The sequence below is a fragment of the Prenolepis imparis genome, unplaced genomic scaffold (assembly GCF_030444845.1).
Source record: "Prenolepis imparis isolate NDT839.2.m4 unplaced genomic scaffold, iyPreImpa1.0 SCAF_3, whole genome shotgun sequence".
Taxonomy (NCBI): Eukaryota; Metazoa; Arthropoda; class Insecta; order Hymenoptera; family Formicidae; genus Prenolepis; species Prenolepis imparis.
In genome coordinates this window covers 22,426,706-22,442,548 of record NW_028141161.1, presented here as the reverse complement: position 1 = coordinate 22,442,548, position 15,843 = coordinate 22,426,706, and the positions used below count along the sequence as shown (strand labels likewise).

The window sequence follows — 15,843 nt, the reverse complement described above, 5'->3', positions numbered from 1 at the left end:
AAAAAGGGTACAACATAAGCGTACATACATATAGATGATAAATCTACCGAGAGAGACACATTTCCCACGATATTTGTTTCACATTTGTGTTCGTGATTTTCTCCCTTCTCCCTTTTCTCATTCTACCTGTGGGTGTATTTTTATCACATCTATTTTCACCTCGTCCGTTTCGCGTATACTCGTCGATCCGCACTCGCCCACTTCCACTTCGTGAACGTACGCGCATATAGTTAGCCATTTATGTATCTCAAATTCTAGCAAATCCTCGCGAATCTGCCGCTGAACACAAATGGCACGTATGAACAGTTTCACATGAGATCGTACGCGTTTTGAGATTATAAGTTTAATTGGTATTTGCGTATGTGCGTATTTGCGTGCCTGCTACAGAACTCATTTGCGATGAATAATGCAGCGAATTTGTTTAAGCCTGACATTCTTTTACAGAAAAGGGGGAATCTCCATTTTTTTCAATTTCCCTATATATCATATCTATATACAGGGTATCACTGCACCTGCTATAATGGCAGATTCTCGAAGTCATTTGGAAATGATTATTTTTTCTCGGCGAAAATGTCGAAGCATCGATAATTTCCGAGTTATCAGCGATTCAAAAAGAACTCTCCGCAAACTAAATTTGATTTCTTTGAGTTAGTAGAGGATTACCAAAACTACATTTCTAAATTTCAACTGGAATTTATTTTAATAAAATTTTAATTTGCGGTGATCTTCGAACTCTGTATATATATAGTGAATATTAAAAATAAAATAACATTTTTTGGGTCCTTTTGCTGCGTTATTTGTCGCGTCATTTTCCATTTTACAAGGAGAAGGCTGCTACGTAGAGTAATAATTATTCTTTCATCTTTTCAATTTATTCCGAAAGGACAACAATTTCTATAGGATCTAAGTTTTCCAAGTCTTCGGTCGCGAAGCCAAGTATAAGAGCCTCGACGTTAATCTCAAGCTCGGAATAATTAGCTTTTCGCGCCATACAGTCTACGGTCCCCGTGCATAATTGTGAATTGGCGAGGTACCAAAGTACCTTTATCACACAGATAGAGCATTGTCGGACCGCCAGAAATGCCGCGGGCTTAATATTGTTCGGTATTACGTTTATACTTGGACCTTGCCGTATCCACCGCGGTCCGGCCGCGTCGCCTATATTGCGTTTCCATTGTGCGCGCGCGAGCATACCTGCACTCATTTGTGTATCTGAAATTCCAGCAAATCCTCTCCGAATCTGGTTCGGCGCGCAAAAGGCACGCAACGACATATTCGCGCTCGATCGCGGAGGTCCGTCGCGTCGCGTCGCGTCTCGTTGCCTCGCCTCGCCTCGCCTCGCGTCGCGTTGCTTCGCGCATGGACAATTTCATTACTCGTATTGGAGGGGTATATACGCTGCGATGTGGTACGTACCGCGCGTTGACGCGCGCTGGTGGCGAAGCTGTGCACGGTGGCGTGTGCACGGCGAAACTACACTATTAAATGGTGTCCTGACGGGCGCCAGTTAGGTGCACCCGTGGTATAGCCCATTCTCGTCGTGTCACTCCGAATCTATTTGCATAGTAATGGCGCCGTGTGCGCGCGCCTCGCCACCCCTTTAACCGTATAAATACCGCTGCAGACTGTCCTAGAGGAAGTGTCTAAAACGAAGGTCTTATATTTTACTTTTTCTCCCTGGAAGAGATTTCTTAGAGATCTTCCGTTGGCAAATGCTCCCGTCGAGAGTACTCCACTACTTGTTGCACAAATAGAAGGGGTCTGTATCCTCCCGATTCAATTTTTGGATTAAATTTTAATCGCTCAATGTCATTATTTTATACGTAACTAATTAGTTTATAAGCAGCGCGCATCTTTCTTCCATCTCGAGATTGACGCATTCGTATAATTGGTAGCATAAGATGATGACTGACTGAAAGATGCCCGGAAACCCAAACGAGCGTATTAATTTAACGTAAGGATGTTGATAATGTGAGTATTCTGGGAAATGTTGCCGATAACATATGTGCGAACGTGGATAAGTATAGACGTGAGAGCACATGATCGTTGCTAATTGCCTCGACGTTTCGATATAATTTCGCGATATAGTTTCTCGATGAGCCGCTTATCGGCGATAATTGCCGTCGACACAATATACATACATATATACATATATATATACATATATATCTTGAAACTTGAAATATATATCTCTCAAACACATCACTTATCGTTTGCCAAGAGGCTAGTTTTCTTGGAAATGTGATAGAATCGTATCAAACAATAAAACTGTTTTCATTTATCGTCCTTGGTTGTAAGAAAGATTGACAGCTGCTCGATTACAAAGTGCAATATTGATTGATTTTTAGCAATCTTATATCATTATGTCACGTAACACAATGATATAAAGTCTCTTATCTCTATTGTTTAGAGAGCGAGAATAATCACATCATTGTTATGATTAATGATGACAATTGATGATGAAGAAGAGTTGGAAATAAATCATAATCGATTTTTCCAAGGAAAAAGCTAACGATTGAAATCGTTTATCTCGCGTCGCGAAATATAAACAGAGCGGTGGATGCGTATACTCAAAATAGCCGTGAATGGAAATTAGCTATCTCGCGAGATTGTTTCGGCTGATGCGTTTTCGGTTATAGTTCCGGCGCTTGAGTTTAGGGCGCCGAGTTAAGCCGAGGGAAGTTTATACAAACCTCGAGACGCGCGGGATGTTTGCGATAATTAGAATCTTATTGAAAACGCCACCGGTTTTCCTCGAGTCGAGGCAAGACAAAATGTCAAGACTCCGGTGCTCGCTGGAGCGACTAGGCGTTATCCTCAATTATTCGTCATAATCCTAATTATCTCTCACTTTTGATTCGTTGCGAAAATCCGTGACGTTCGCGCTCCATCTTCGCGAGGGCGCATCTTGGTGCAAAGTTTGCAATAATTAGGAAGCTCGAAAGGAGAACGGCGAATGGGGAAGCGTAGACGACGATCGACAATAACGATTTGTACATTGCTTTTTGTTACAACAATATTAGTTGTGATAGGTTTTCTGGAAAACTGGCTTTTTTACTCACTCTCTTTCTCTCTTTTTCGTGGACGAATAGAGAAAGAAGGAGAAGCGAGCGATAGAAAGCAACCATAATGGAGGTTAATTACGAGAAGGCATGATTGCAAAGATTGGAAATCATCAGCGGAAGTAAAGGAAGTATCGAAGAGTGTCTCTTTTTTTTTCTCTCTATCATCCTTCTTCATCTTTTCGCTTTCCTTGGTTGCCAAGCTACCGTCACACCCCAAGGAATCATAGCTTCCTCCAATTATAAGAAGTCGGTCGACCGATGCCCTTTAATTCCACCACCATTAATGTGCTTCACATTCTTTCCGCAGCGAATGATTCTCCAAAATTTCACGTAGCTGTTTGTCGCGAGAATCATAGGAGAAAGAATATCGTTAGCGATCCGCTTTTCTCAAGTGAAAAAAATCTTTACTATAAAAACGATATGTTGTAATAGCGATAATTATCTTTTACACAAGGTGAGAATAAATTTGTAATACCGTACACAGCAGAGATAATCGTGTAATCTCGCGTGAATCGTTGGCGTAAGATAATGTTTATAAGTCAATTATGACGTGATCGGGATGCCTAAACATTCCGAGAGACGAGCGACTAACGGTGTAGAGAAAATTGAAAGCTTCCTGGTGTATATTTGAAAGTCTCTCTCGGAAATCTCACTCGCGAGTATCGCCAAGAAATTACAACTCGTCTCGCGTATCCTAGACGGAGGAGGCTGCTCCGTGGTGCAAGAGTTTCGCGAAATGTGGAATTACATCGTCTACTTGTCTGCGCTCGGCACCTCGCCGCCGTACAACTAGCATATTTCTCGAGGCGAGAGAGGAGATACGAATTTCTTACCTCCTTGACAGGACTCGAACTTTAAAGGACTTCATTTACTCGATTCGAAAACTCTTTGCCCCCTTCGTCTCTCGTGACTCTTGGCGAAGGGCTGTTCCCAACTTCCTATGATCCGCTCTGTTTCGGTGGTGATTTCTGAGCCGACAAGTCCGACTTGGAAAATTGTGCGGCTTTTCTTTAAATAAATTTTTACGTCAAACTTTTACCGAGGAAATAATTAAATTGTGAAACTTTATAACTAATAAAAGATGAAAAAGAGCCTACGATATTAAAATACTGCGCATATCTGCTTTTCTTTTTTCGAAAATGAGATATTTTTAAATAGTGTAGTGTAATATATTATAATCAACTGTGAAACGTGCTTTCTAGGATGAATTTATTGGTTCTTTTTCTGTTTCTCGTGTTTCTCGCGTTGCTCGATTCCGAGATCCTTAACAAGATGTAGCGAGAGACTCGGAACGGCGCGATTTCACATCCTGAAATCGATCAGGCGTGATTCCTCATAATTGGTAACATTCGGCCGCGACGCTCTCTCACGACACTACACGACACGAGACGACACGACACGATGCTCTTCTCATCCCGTCGCCTTTTCCTCTCTCTCTCTCTCTCTCTCTCTCTCTCTCTCTCTCTCTCTCTCTCTCTCTCTCTCTCTCTCTCTCCACTTTGTAGCGACGCCTCGAAACGCCTTGAGCCACGAGGCGTACGAGGACGCCTATCGGGTGGCGTTACCATGGGACCAGAGTCTGGTGTATCGCCGAGACCTCGTTACTTTCCCGATTTCTTACGTAATCGAGACGCCTCGCTGATTCGTTATTTCGCGGGGTGGAAGGCCGTCCGATACTTCTTAACGACTGCTACCTTTGGAAAGCTCGTGTAACGAAGGAAAACGAAGGTGGTGAAAATAAAGGACGAGGTGCGCGCGCGAAACGCGGACTTGTAAACTTCCGAGCGAGAAAATTCGCTTCGTATCTCGTCTAGCCGATTTAACGCTTACGGTATACGACGAGGCAGTTTTCCTTCGGTGCCTTCGCTACGCGAGAATTGCAGGAAAATGTCTCCTTGTAAAACATATCGCGCGTTACATTGTGGAATTAATATATAGACAATTTTCTCTTTCCTCACATTTGAACAACAGCTCAAAAATATTACATGTAAAATATTATATAACTGTGATAATAAAAAAAGCTATCGATTTCACTCGAATTCAGAGATCAAATTGCGGAAATGCTCGATAGTGTTATCCCGAAAGTTTATTTGTAACTCGAGAGTTTAAATTTCGACGGTTCAAACACACAGATACAATAGAAGGGAAAGTTTTCCATCCGTCCTGCTTTCCTCTTTTCCTGGTTTTTTCTTTTTTTTTTTTTTTTTGCATTTGAATTTCCGTTGACAGGGGCGGATTCGTGGAACCGAGGTGGAAACGGATGATCTCTACAAGTTAATTTGTAACTTGAGCATTCCGTCCAGGAGATCGCGGGGATGGTTTCCAGAGGCCGAGGGTGGCGGGGCGTTGGCGGAGGTGGCAGGCGGGGGCGAGCTCAGGCAGGGTACACGGTACCTCGGGGTTGTTTGTTGCGCTAATGCCTAATTAGTGGAGTGGTATCGCGTCGCGACGAAAGCCGTTGCCGTCGCCGTCGCCGTCGTCGTCGTCGTCGCCATCGCTATCGCCGGCTCTCTCTCTCTCTCTCTCTCTCTTTCCCTCTCTGCCCTTCTATTGTGAAAATACCTTGCAAGGCGAGAATCAGTAGTGGAGAAGATTCGCGGTGCTCTTTTTTTCGCTTTCCGCTGTTTTTCAATTTTTACACTCGATAATGTCATTTCTTCCTCATATCGAGGAAGCAAAGTAAATATGTTGTCGGCGTACTCGTCAACTTGAGGTTTATATTTTTACATCTGTTGTAACTTTTATAACAACTCGAAGCAATTGTATATTAATTATAGCTTAATTATATGTTTATGCTATAACTATTTCAAGAGTTAACAAGTAAGAGAAATTAAGGTAGATTCTTTTTCTGTACCGACATCGATTTCGTGTACCGCGCGATAGGAGTCTTTGGGGAAAAAAAAAACTTTGGAGGGTGCGAGTAATGCACCATCCGTGTCACCCTATCGGCCTCCCGTCGATCGACTCTTTTCATTTCAATCTGGATACAAGCGTGCGCGCGCGCGCGATCGACACCTATCTGCGGGTAATAACGTAGTACTCTACATTTGAGCGACTGTTGAATATTCTTTTAACGTCGCTGAAACTTTGTCGATGTAATCCCTTTAGTTTGAAAACCGACGAGAATACAGAGGTGACGGAGATCTAATAAAACGTATAATGATTTTGCATTTTTCTCCCCCTTTTCCACTTTCGAAAGTTTATCTTAATCATAAAATCAAACAAAGAAAAAAATAATATATTATAAATTTCTTATTAAACCGCTCGCTCTTGTCATAAAGTAAAAGAAAGCAAAAGCAGTGAAAAAAAAAGAACGTGAATTCCATCGAACGTCATTATGAATTTGTAAAGCTACACAAGGCCTCTGAATATCAAGATACCCTCGATAATTGAAAAGGACGCTCGTCGGACACACACGAGACCATTCAGTGGCTTACACGAGCTGCCTGCCAATAGCTAGCGATCTCTTAAACTCTAATTCAGCCACACCCGACCGCCGCAAAGTGGCCACTATGGCACCTACAAAGACTCGTTTTATCGTTTCGCCGCCACTGTGGAGGGAAAATAAGCAATTCCCCCTTTATTCGGTCGCGACGTAGTCGATCCGAAGCGAAACGCGGGGGTCAATTCGCAGTCAAGCTTCGACATTAATACTCATTTCCCCGCGGATGGAACGGTGGTCGTTTTCTTTTCGGCGACTCTCCCCTTTTTCGATTCAAGCCTGTACAAAATTATGCAAAAGAGCGATAATATTACACGATAATTCACGACGTTTTGTAACATCAGCCGCACGTCGTTCGAGCAGCGCTCGAGTTTGAAAACTCGATAAGAGAGTATAGATTAGATTTTTTTTTAGATGTGCTTGATTGATATTTAAGTCTGATTTTTATTCTTTGATTTTACAACTTTATTGTATCAATTGTTAATATTGATACGACGAGAAACAACATGAGTTTTACCGGTTTTACGTGACACGATCCATCTGCTAATTCTATATATTTAGAACAATACCCGAGGCACGTACGTGTGCGTGAAAGAAACTATAGTCCTCGAATAAACTATCGGGCAAAACGTATTGTAATTCTCGATAGTTGATAGTTTAATCATTGAGAATTTCCGACAAATAGCATACGCATTCGCATTGGAAACGCAGATTTCGCTAGATGCTCACGTGGAGTCGGATAGAGTCCCCGGATTACGAGCCACGTGTCCACGTGTCGCCGGGAAGCCCGGATAACGGCGTCGTTAGTATGGACGTGTTTCCATCAAGTTTCTCGTCGATGAGATGAAATATTAACGATATATCCTGGCGATCCTGGCGATATCGGATTGACTCGAGCCATACGGAGCCTTTCGCCGACCTTCCGAAATCTGCTTTACAAGCCTCACGAGTTGGCGAGTAATCCGTGTAATCAACGCGCTCCGTGGGGACGCGAACGGTCCATCAACGATCGCAAATTATCTGCAAGTTTTGGATGCATCCCTCAAATGTCCGTCTCCGATGACCACGTCGAGACGCGGCATATTCTATCTTATTCGCGCAAATTATAAAACACACGCTTAATGAATTATAGCATGAATAGGAGAAGTAGAAAGAATTCTCAAATACTTATTTTAAATCACGTTTGTAGAATTTCTTTTCTTTTAGTTTTGTTAATATATTATTTGAAAATAATATATTACTTTGCTCTTGTGTCTCGATTATGACTGACGATGATGACAATAAGATTTCTCTGAATAATAATTGTATATATAGCTTTTATAAAGCTTTTCCGCTTTTTTTATTTTGGATTGCTATTTTTTGAGCGAAATTCTCATACATACATAAAAGAACTGTATAATTAAATGAATATTCAGAATTATATACATATTACATTTTTTTTTAAATGTGAAAAATACAAAAATATACAAAACTATTGATCAAACTCAGATATTTCTTTAACAAAAGATATATTATTAAAAATTATATTTATAAGATGATTTAAAATTATTATAGATTGAAATAGTTGCTAATCATCATCAGCGAGATAATACACAATTTCATTTAAGAGAGAAAAGATATAATTTTTGACTGATATTTACATAAAAATCTAGGACAATAAAGTGGACTCGCGCGCGCTCCTTCAACAATTGGTGATTGAATTCCTAGCCGAGTGCGCGGGAATTGCCGAGAGAAATACCGTACTCCCGGTCGGCGAAATCCGCTGAGCGTGATAAAATGATCCCTTCCGAGTGCGCGCGCCGACCGTAGTAAGGCGCCGTTGAGGATCATTAATCATGCGATTCCACCTGCGGACGAAAAAGAAGAGCTGGAATGGCATTGAGAGGAGGTCTCCAAAGCCCACGCGCGCGCGTTATTGTATGCGCGTGTGGCAGGTTTATCCGCCCTTTAATGCGACCCACCGCGTTACACACGCGCGCTCGCTTCTCTCTTCGTGCCGCAATAATATAGAATAGGACTCGAAAATCGTTGCTTATTCCGCAAAGTACGGGATTATCGTACGGCGGATGTATAGCGAGGGGGAGAATACCGCGACAATGCTGACCGGACAATGTATGCTCGTCGCGCTCTCTCCCTCTCTCTTTGTGTATATGTCTTAGAGACGTCCGTGCGCTAGACGTTGTTAAGACGGCTTCCTTCCTTCCTTTCGCGTTAGAAATCTCGATGGGTCGGCTTACTCCAAAGTTGAAATGAAATGCGTCTCGCGTGATTTTTGATCCGAGTCACTCGAGATGCGTGGCAACGCGCGTCATTCTTATACGGACTGTTTATGCGCGAGATAGTCAAATCCGCCAAGTATAAGGAATAACGATCGCGTACGAAAAATAAAAAAGAACAAATATTTCATCTCGCGACGACTCAATCGCGGTCGGTCCGACAGAAGGTGAGAAGAATCGAATCTTGTAAATACATTATCCAGATTTGCCATCGACAATCTTTCTAGGGGATATTCGTCGCATATGGTCGTGTCCCACGACGTTTCCTTCCTCCTATACGTTCTCTCCCTCTGTCTTTCTCTCTTCTCTATTTTTCTCAACTCCTCGACATCCCCTTCCGTGTGTGTATTATAGCCGTAAACTCTCTTACCTATTTACGTACGGCCTCTTTGACGTTCGCCCCGTATACGATCCCGTGTGTTTACGCCGATATTATTTCATTTTCCGCTAGTCCTGCCGTCCCGGGACACGACGGGACCGACACGACGCGACGCGACGCGATCGTCTCCCATCGGACCAGAATGGGGGTATAACTTTATTTACCGGTGCACGACCACCATCCCCGCCGTCTTGACCAAGATAAAGCCCGTGTTCATTTACTCGTGTTTTGCCGTGGCGTACTCGAGGATCGATAAGGCGTAAATTCGTTTATGGGACTGGCAGTCTGCGATTTTCTTAAATAGAGACCAAATTGTATTTCGTTTTCCAAAATTACTTTTTTATTATCAGCATAGACGTTCGAATGGGATATTTTCTCGGGTACGATAAATAGATTTTGATTTTTATAATACATTTTGTTCGAGACTGAAAAAAATTGTTGAAAGTTTCTTCCACGCTTTTACACGTCGTCATCTTACATTCCATGACCTTTAAGGAAGATTCTTCCAAGGGTCTATCAATCCGATCGTACGACAGCGATGTTGTCGACGTCGTCGTCGTCGTCGTCGTCGTCGTCGTCGTCGTCGTCGTCGTCGTCGTCGTCGTCGTCGTCGTCTCTTGGCGATCAGACCGATATATTTTCTCAGCACTCGGGGTTTTCCTGTGAACAGGACGCCACGCCACCTCGAGAATGCTAGGATCCTCTACCAGCTTCTTCGGATATATCCTACCATCGACCATATCCATCCGGTCACGCCGGATTGACCGCACACACGTACACACATAGAGATTTGTACAATATACAGGGGGGATTACTCAGAAATCACTATTCTTTTCCTTCCGTCGACAAGATTTTCAATTTATCGTCGATTCTCTCTCAGTGAAAAGTTATATGTAAAATTGTTGACTTTGTAATTTCATCGACAGTCATCATTCACTCGCACAATTTGAGATAACACAATTTATATCCAATATTTTTCTATAACCTAAAGACGCTATAATTTCTGGGGCACCCTGTACATATATATGTACGAGTTACTGATACTGGCTGCGCGAGTTTTGTTTCATCCTACTTGTTGGATAGGGTCCTTGGAGTGGCCAGTGAGGAAAGGACCTCTTTCTTCCTTCCTTCCTTCCTTCCTTCCTTCCTTCCTTCCTTCCTTCCTTCCTTTCTTTCTCCGCTCCTTGTCGTTCTCTTTCCTTTTCTGCGAAACGTGGAGAAGGGGGATTGTTTGCACTCGCCTCTCTTCCATCGTTTCACCTTCCTTAGTCCCTGGGTTCCGTCTACGCCCCGCGGGATCCCGCCACCCCGTCGTCCGGAGCTCAGATTGCTTTTATACCATGGATTGATTGACAATATACTTACGTTAGCCGAGTGGACCGTACAGTTATGGAGACGGCTACACCCTCTTCGCCTTCCTGTTCCCACCCTGGTGCCGCCGCCGTTAAAGCGCGACCCTCTTCCCTACGCTAGAACATCGCCGCGGGATCCTTCCATTCCCTTCCTCTTTCGTTCCTTCCTTCGTTTCCTCTTCGTTCATTCACTTGTGTAAAAGTAAGCGATTCTCAAAAGATATTGCTCCTCGGTAGAAAACATGGGCAAATTTCTTGGACAAGCGTACGGTTTCACATCCCGTAGCCACATTTGCGACCGGGGAGAAAGAGAGAGAGAGAGAGAGCTTGTTTTATTAAAATAAGCCATGTGAAAAATATTAAAGTTGGAAAGAGAAATTTTTCAACCAGTTACTTTTGAAAACAATATTTTCTGAAATATTTTATTTTTTTTCTTGCGGAAAAAAGAGATAGAAAATTTACTATATATATTTTTTAGTACAGTTTATAGTTATTAACTTTTTGTAGAATAAATTTATTGTATTTATTTCACAACGTCTCGTTTGGATATCATCCCTTCATATCCCTCGTATTGTAAATCTGTCAAGTGAATGCCGAAACTGATTGTTACGAACTGCATCCGACCAAAGTCGAGGACAAGACAAGGTACGCCCTGGTGAATATATTTCGTGCGATTTGAGAGTTATATCTCATAAATTCATTACGACCTCGAGCAATGAGACGAATTTTCGGGGATAAAATCTACATTATACATCTTTCTCTTTAATAATTTCTAAAAAAATATACGTCGTCTCTAAATACTGGCAATGATGCATTTCTTATAAATTTCGACAGTGAGAATCATACTTGGCAAGTATAATATAAGTGTAATGCGTCACAAGCACGAATACATCAGTAGTAAATACATTATTCAAATACAATTAGTCGATAAAGCGACTTTCTCTCTCTCTCTCTCTCTCTCTCTCTCTCTCTCTCTCTCTCTCTCTCTCTCTCTCTCTCTCTCCAACTCGATTAATCGCGAATAACTGCACATAATAATAATTATTGCCAATTCTATTATGGTGATTTCCGACATTAATCAAGTTATGGTCTGACTGTTACATATGTAGTATGAAAAGTTCGCCGAGATTGCATCGGGCAGCTGGGGACCCGTTCGGAGTCTGCTCTAAAGTCCGAAAGTAACCCCTGCCGTTCTTCGGTGGGGTAGCAGCACTATTCAATGAATTCAGAATGCGTTTGGAGAATCTCCGACTCCTCTCTTCTTTGCTCTCCCTCTTTCCCGGGAAAAACGTATGAATCGTCGTCGGATGGTTGCGGTTCCCTGAGCGTGAGACACTTTAGAGCTTATGTCCCCGGAATACGTAACGTAGGATTTCGGAGGCGCATTCCTTCTCATCCCTCTGTCCGCTTCTCGTTCGTTTCATCTGTTATTTCCCCGCGATTCTTTCGAGCGCGTTTGCGTCAAAATTATGTATATAATTCTCTTTTTACAAGGCTAACGTTCATTAAACATCGCATGTCATTAAATTAAACAAACTATCGATCGAATATTTCATTGTATTAACTGAAAAGATGTAAAAATATCGCAATCAACGATAAAAAATAACGTTCTAGTTTAGATACAACAAATTGCAAAATAACGTCAACGTTTTAATCACGACGAGACTTTGCTTTCGATCCAAACAAGAGACATGGTGGGATTTATTGGATGTTTGTCCGTGTCGTCGCGAACGAAAATGGAATGCATCGGCCGCCTAAACTGCGTTTTACTACTGGCAGCGTCGTAAAACGTAATGCAAAGCGGTTACGAACCAACGCCCGCTGTATATAAATTTACGCATCGTTAGATTTTGGAATAAATGCATTCAATATGTATTGTTTGACGTTAAATGATCTTAGGAACAGAAATCCTAATTTTTTCAAGTGTATAGTCCATCATATTTTTCCTTACACACACATATATTTTGCTATCATTATTTTGAATTTTTAACGCATTCGATACAATATATATGTATGTAGTTGTTTTTTTATTTTTTATTCTAGAATTTATTATTTTATGCTTTAATTTTATTTTTTGTCTCTTCTTTATAAGTTTGTATGTAGGATTTTGTGCAACAACCTAAATTTATTTCAATTTTATAAAGATTCATCTGTATTAATTTCATTATCTTTGCCTGACGTATGTTTACAAAATATTTTTACCGCGATAATATTTCATTGATTGTATAGCCATAATTTATGATACCTACACATATATATCGAATTGATTGAGAGACGCTAAAGTTGCGTTATATACTCTAGAAAATTAGTCGTCATACTCGTCGTACTCGTCGAGGGGATATACCTACAAACCCCGACTTCTTTTTCTATCATCCTCCACCACACCCCTGCTGATCGCTTTTCTTTCTTCGGCTAGTGGCGTTGCCTCAACCCCGCCCTGATCCGTAAATATTGGCGACCCCGTAACAGCTTCTCGTAAAAATCGCTTGATTACAATCCCTTCTTCATCACCTAAACGCCGTTCATCAGCAAAGACTGCAATGAAAAAAAAATATGTGTACGCATAGGCATATAGTCGCATGCCATTACGTTCTTTTTTATAATTATTCAGAATACATCGAAGCGATTGTTTGAACTTTGTGTAAATTTAATTATGATAAAGTGGGAATTTTTTAATTTAAATTTCATTTTTTTAAATTATCGTAAACGTGCAAGATGGAGGAATATTAGTTGATATAAATAAAAATATATATAAATTTTTGTCATTGATTTTAGTTTCGGAGAGAGATAGAGATAATTTCTATTTACTATATCTTTTTATTCATCGAGTAGATATTGTGTTTCTGAAAAGAATAAAGAATTATGTCGAGCGTGCGTGGGTGTGTTAAAGCCGATAAAATCCCGATGAATTATGATATCTTTACAAAATCCATCCAAATGCATGCAACCTTTGACATATCTCGGTTAATTTAAAAATGTCTTCGTGATGAAGATGGCAAGAATGCGTTGAAACAAAAAAAAAAAAAAAAAAAAAAAAAAGAAAGTACTCTACATACCAAACATTTAAATTAAATTTTGTCAAATATGTATTTTAATTGTTTTAGAAATTTATTCTCCGAAATGACGATTCAAATCTGGATTTTTAATGAATCATAAGACCAAACTCGATAAAGAATCCGGTCGAAATATAAAACGATAGTCGCGAGAAAGGATTCCTTCGTGGCTGAGAAGCGGTGTACGAAATAGGGTAACAAATAATTCAGTTAGAGGGAAGATTAAGAGATAAAGTATTTCTGCGTTTTATTTATCGTAAAACCGAGGTGGATTAATCCTCCATGAGATGAGAGAGATTTCGTGTTTTTTAAAAAGATACGACATTGAAAAGTGTACAATTTTACACATCTTTTAATCACGATTCATTAAAGATACCGTAGAAAATATCAGTTAAAATTTGTGTCTATTTTGAGTGGCTTCAATGATTGTTCTTCTAAAAAAAATGTTTAGCCATCGGCCACCTACTTAAAAATATGATATATTTTTTTGTGTTTCACACATGTCGACCGCAAAAATGATGTGTAATATTTGATGCTTTTTAGAGAATCGTGCGTGTCGCTACATAGCTAGATAACGCATATTGCGTCATCTACGATATTTTTTTCGGTCGTAATAACGACGCATAGTCGCTAGCCGCGCAACGCGTCACCCTCGATATTTCAATAGGCTGAAACTTGATACGATCTGATCGATAGTTCGTCCATATTGTTGTCACGGGGTGGGAACGTGCCGTGTATATCGTTACGTTATATAACCTGTTAAATGGCTTGATGTTATTTTAGACGTTGGATTTTAGAGATTATCGCGCACATCGGGGCGAATAAATCTCGTTGCATTCCGCAATTTCACGTACTCGCATCGCGACCATTTTTCGTTTATCCATTTTATCATCGCGCGATGATGTCACGAGACGCGCCCGTTATATATAATGAACTTATTCGTCTCGAAAACTCGTATGCTTCAAGACACGTTTTTTTAACGGCGAGACATGCTGTTTCTGTTTCAGATTCTTCTACCTGTATCACTTTTCCTTCTACGCCTACCATTATCGATTCAACGGACAGTATAGCAGCTTGGCGCTCATCACATCTTGGTTCTTTATACAGGTGAGTGATTTAGTATCATCTCTCGTTATAAGTGCGGATGGAAAATAAAAGATTTGTTGATTTTATCAAAACTTGAACTTGGACGTTCGAGATATGTAAAGATCTCGTAAAGCGCGATCGATGACACAAGGACACAAAGAACAGTGGTAGGGAATAAATTCTTGCGGCATGCAAATGTGCCGATGATGGCTGGTGAGGTGCGAGTATTTTGCAATATTTCGGGATTAAAGTGGCGCGCGAATCCCCGTCACGAATTGTGAAATAATCGTCTTCATGATAAAAACTCTACCGCGCGGAAATAGAAAAGTTTTTTCCCAAGAAAAATTGCTCTTTTTCATTGAGACGGACATTGATCACGAATATTCCGTGACCTACTTGCGAGTACTTCAGCCGATATGGTCGGTCTAAGTTTAGCAAAAGAGTTCTTCTCCCCGAGCTGCATTTAAAAATTGTATCGCGGATATTTTTTCTATCCTTCCTGCAGATGTAGGCACATTCTGAATTTTTTAGGAACGTTGACCTTTGATCGCCTTTGGATCGGTGGGTGATTATTGTATCGTCTCCAGTTTGTCTAAATAATTCGTGATAAAGTACATATACACAAATAAGTTAAATTTGTTAAGTAAGGCAAGCATCGGTAAGTGAAAATGAATGGAAATTTGACGAGAGAGGAGCCAAATTTTATAGCATTACTATTTTAGAATGCAATTTATTATTCGGATTGGAGTCATAATTAAAGGGAAAGAGAGAAAGAGAATATCGAGAGATATAGATTATGATTATTGTCCGATGTGGCTTCGATAGATTAAATAATGTCAATTCCATCATTGTTTCTACATTGCATTAATTAATGTTGAAAACACACACGATGTGAAAATTTGTTAGATTAACATATCTGAAATATGTATAAGGGGGAAATGTTAAAATAACTGAAAAAGAGTATACGCGATTTATTTAGAAAGCTTCGTATTTAATTTCATGGAAAGAGACGACACCGACGTATTAATCAAATATATGGATTTGATACGCGCGATTGCATCGCAATCTCGGCGTTTGTAATCAAACGACAATTAATCGTAAGACAATTAATTCGTCAATTGCGATCAAATGAATTTATCGTAGGATAGGAGGAGAAACACATACATAATGCCTGCGCCGGGCTTGTGACG

At 40.6% G+C, this 15,843-nt stretch overlaps 1 protein-coding gene across 5 annotated transcripts in view; it reads left to right on the top strand.

Moving 5' to 3' along the window:
* Positions 1-15,843, top strand: part of LOC145933398 (membralin-like) — a 109,318-nt gene that overhangs the window by 54,047 nt on the left and 39,428 nt on the right. For all 5 annotated transcript variants that reach the window (XR_014424852.1, XR_014424854.1, XR_014424853.1 and 2 more), the window contains exon 11: positions 14,575-14,674. Coding sequence is in view for 2 of the 5 variants with exons in the window: in XM_083033068.1 (XP_082889194.1) it covers positions 14,575-14,674 (100 nt within the window). In the remaining 3 variants the exon portion in view is untranslated. The remainder of the gene's footprint in view (positions 1-14,574; positions 14,675-15,843) is intronic.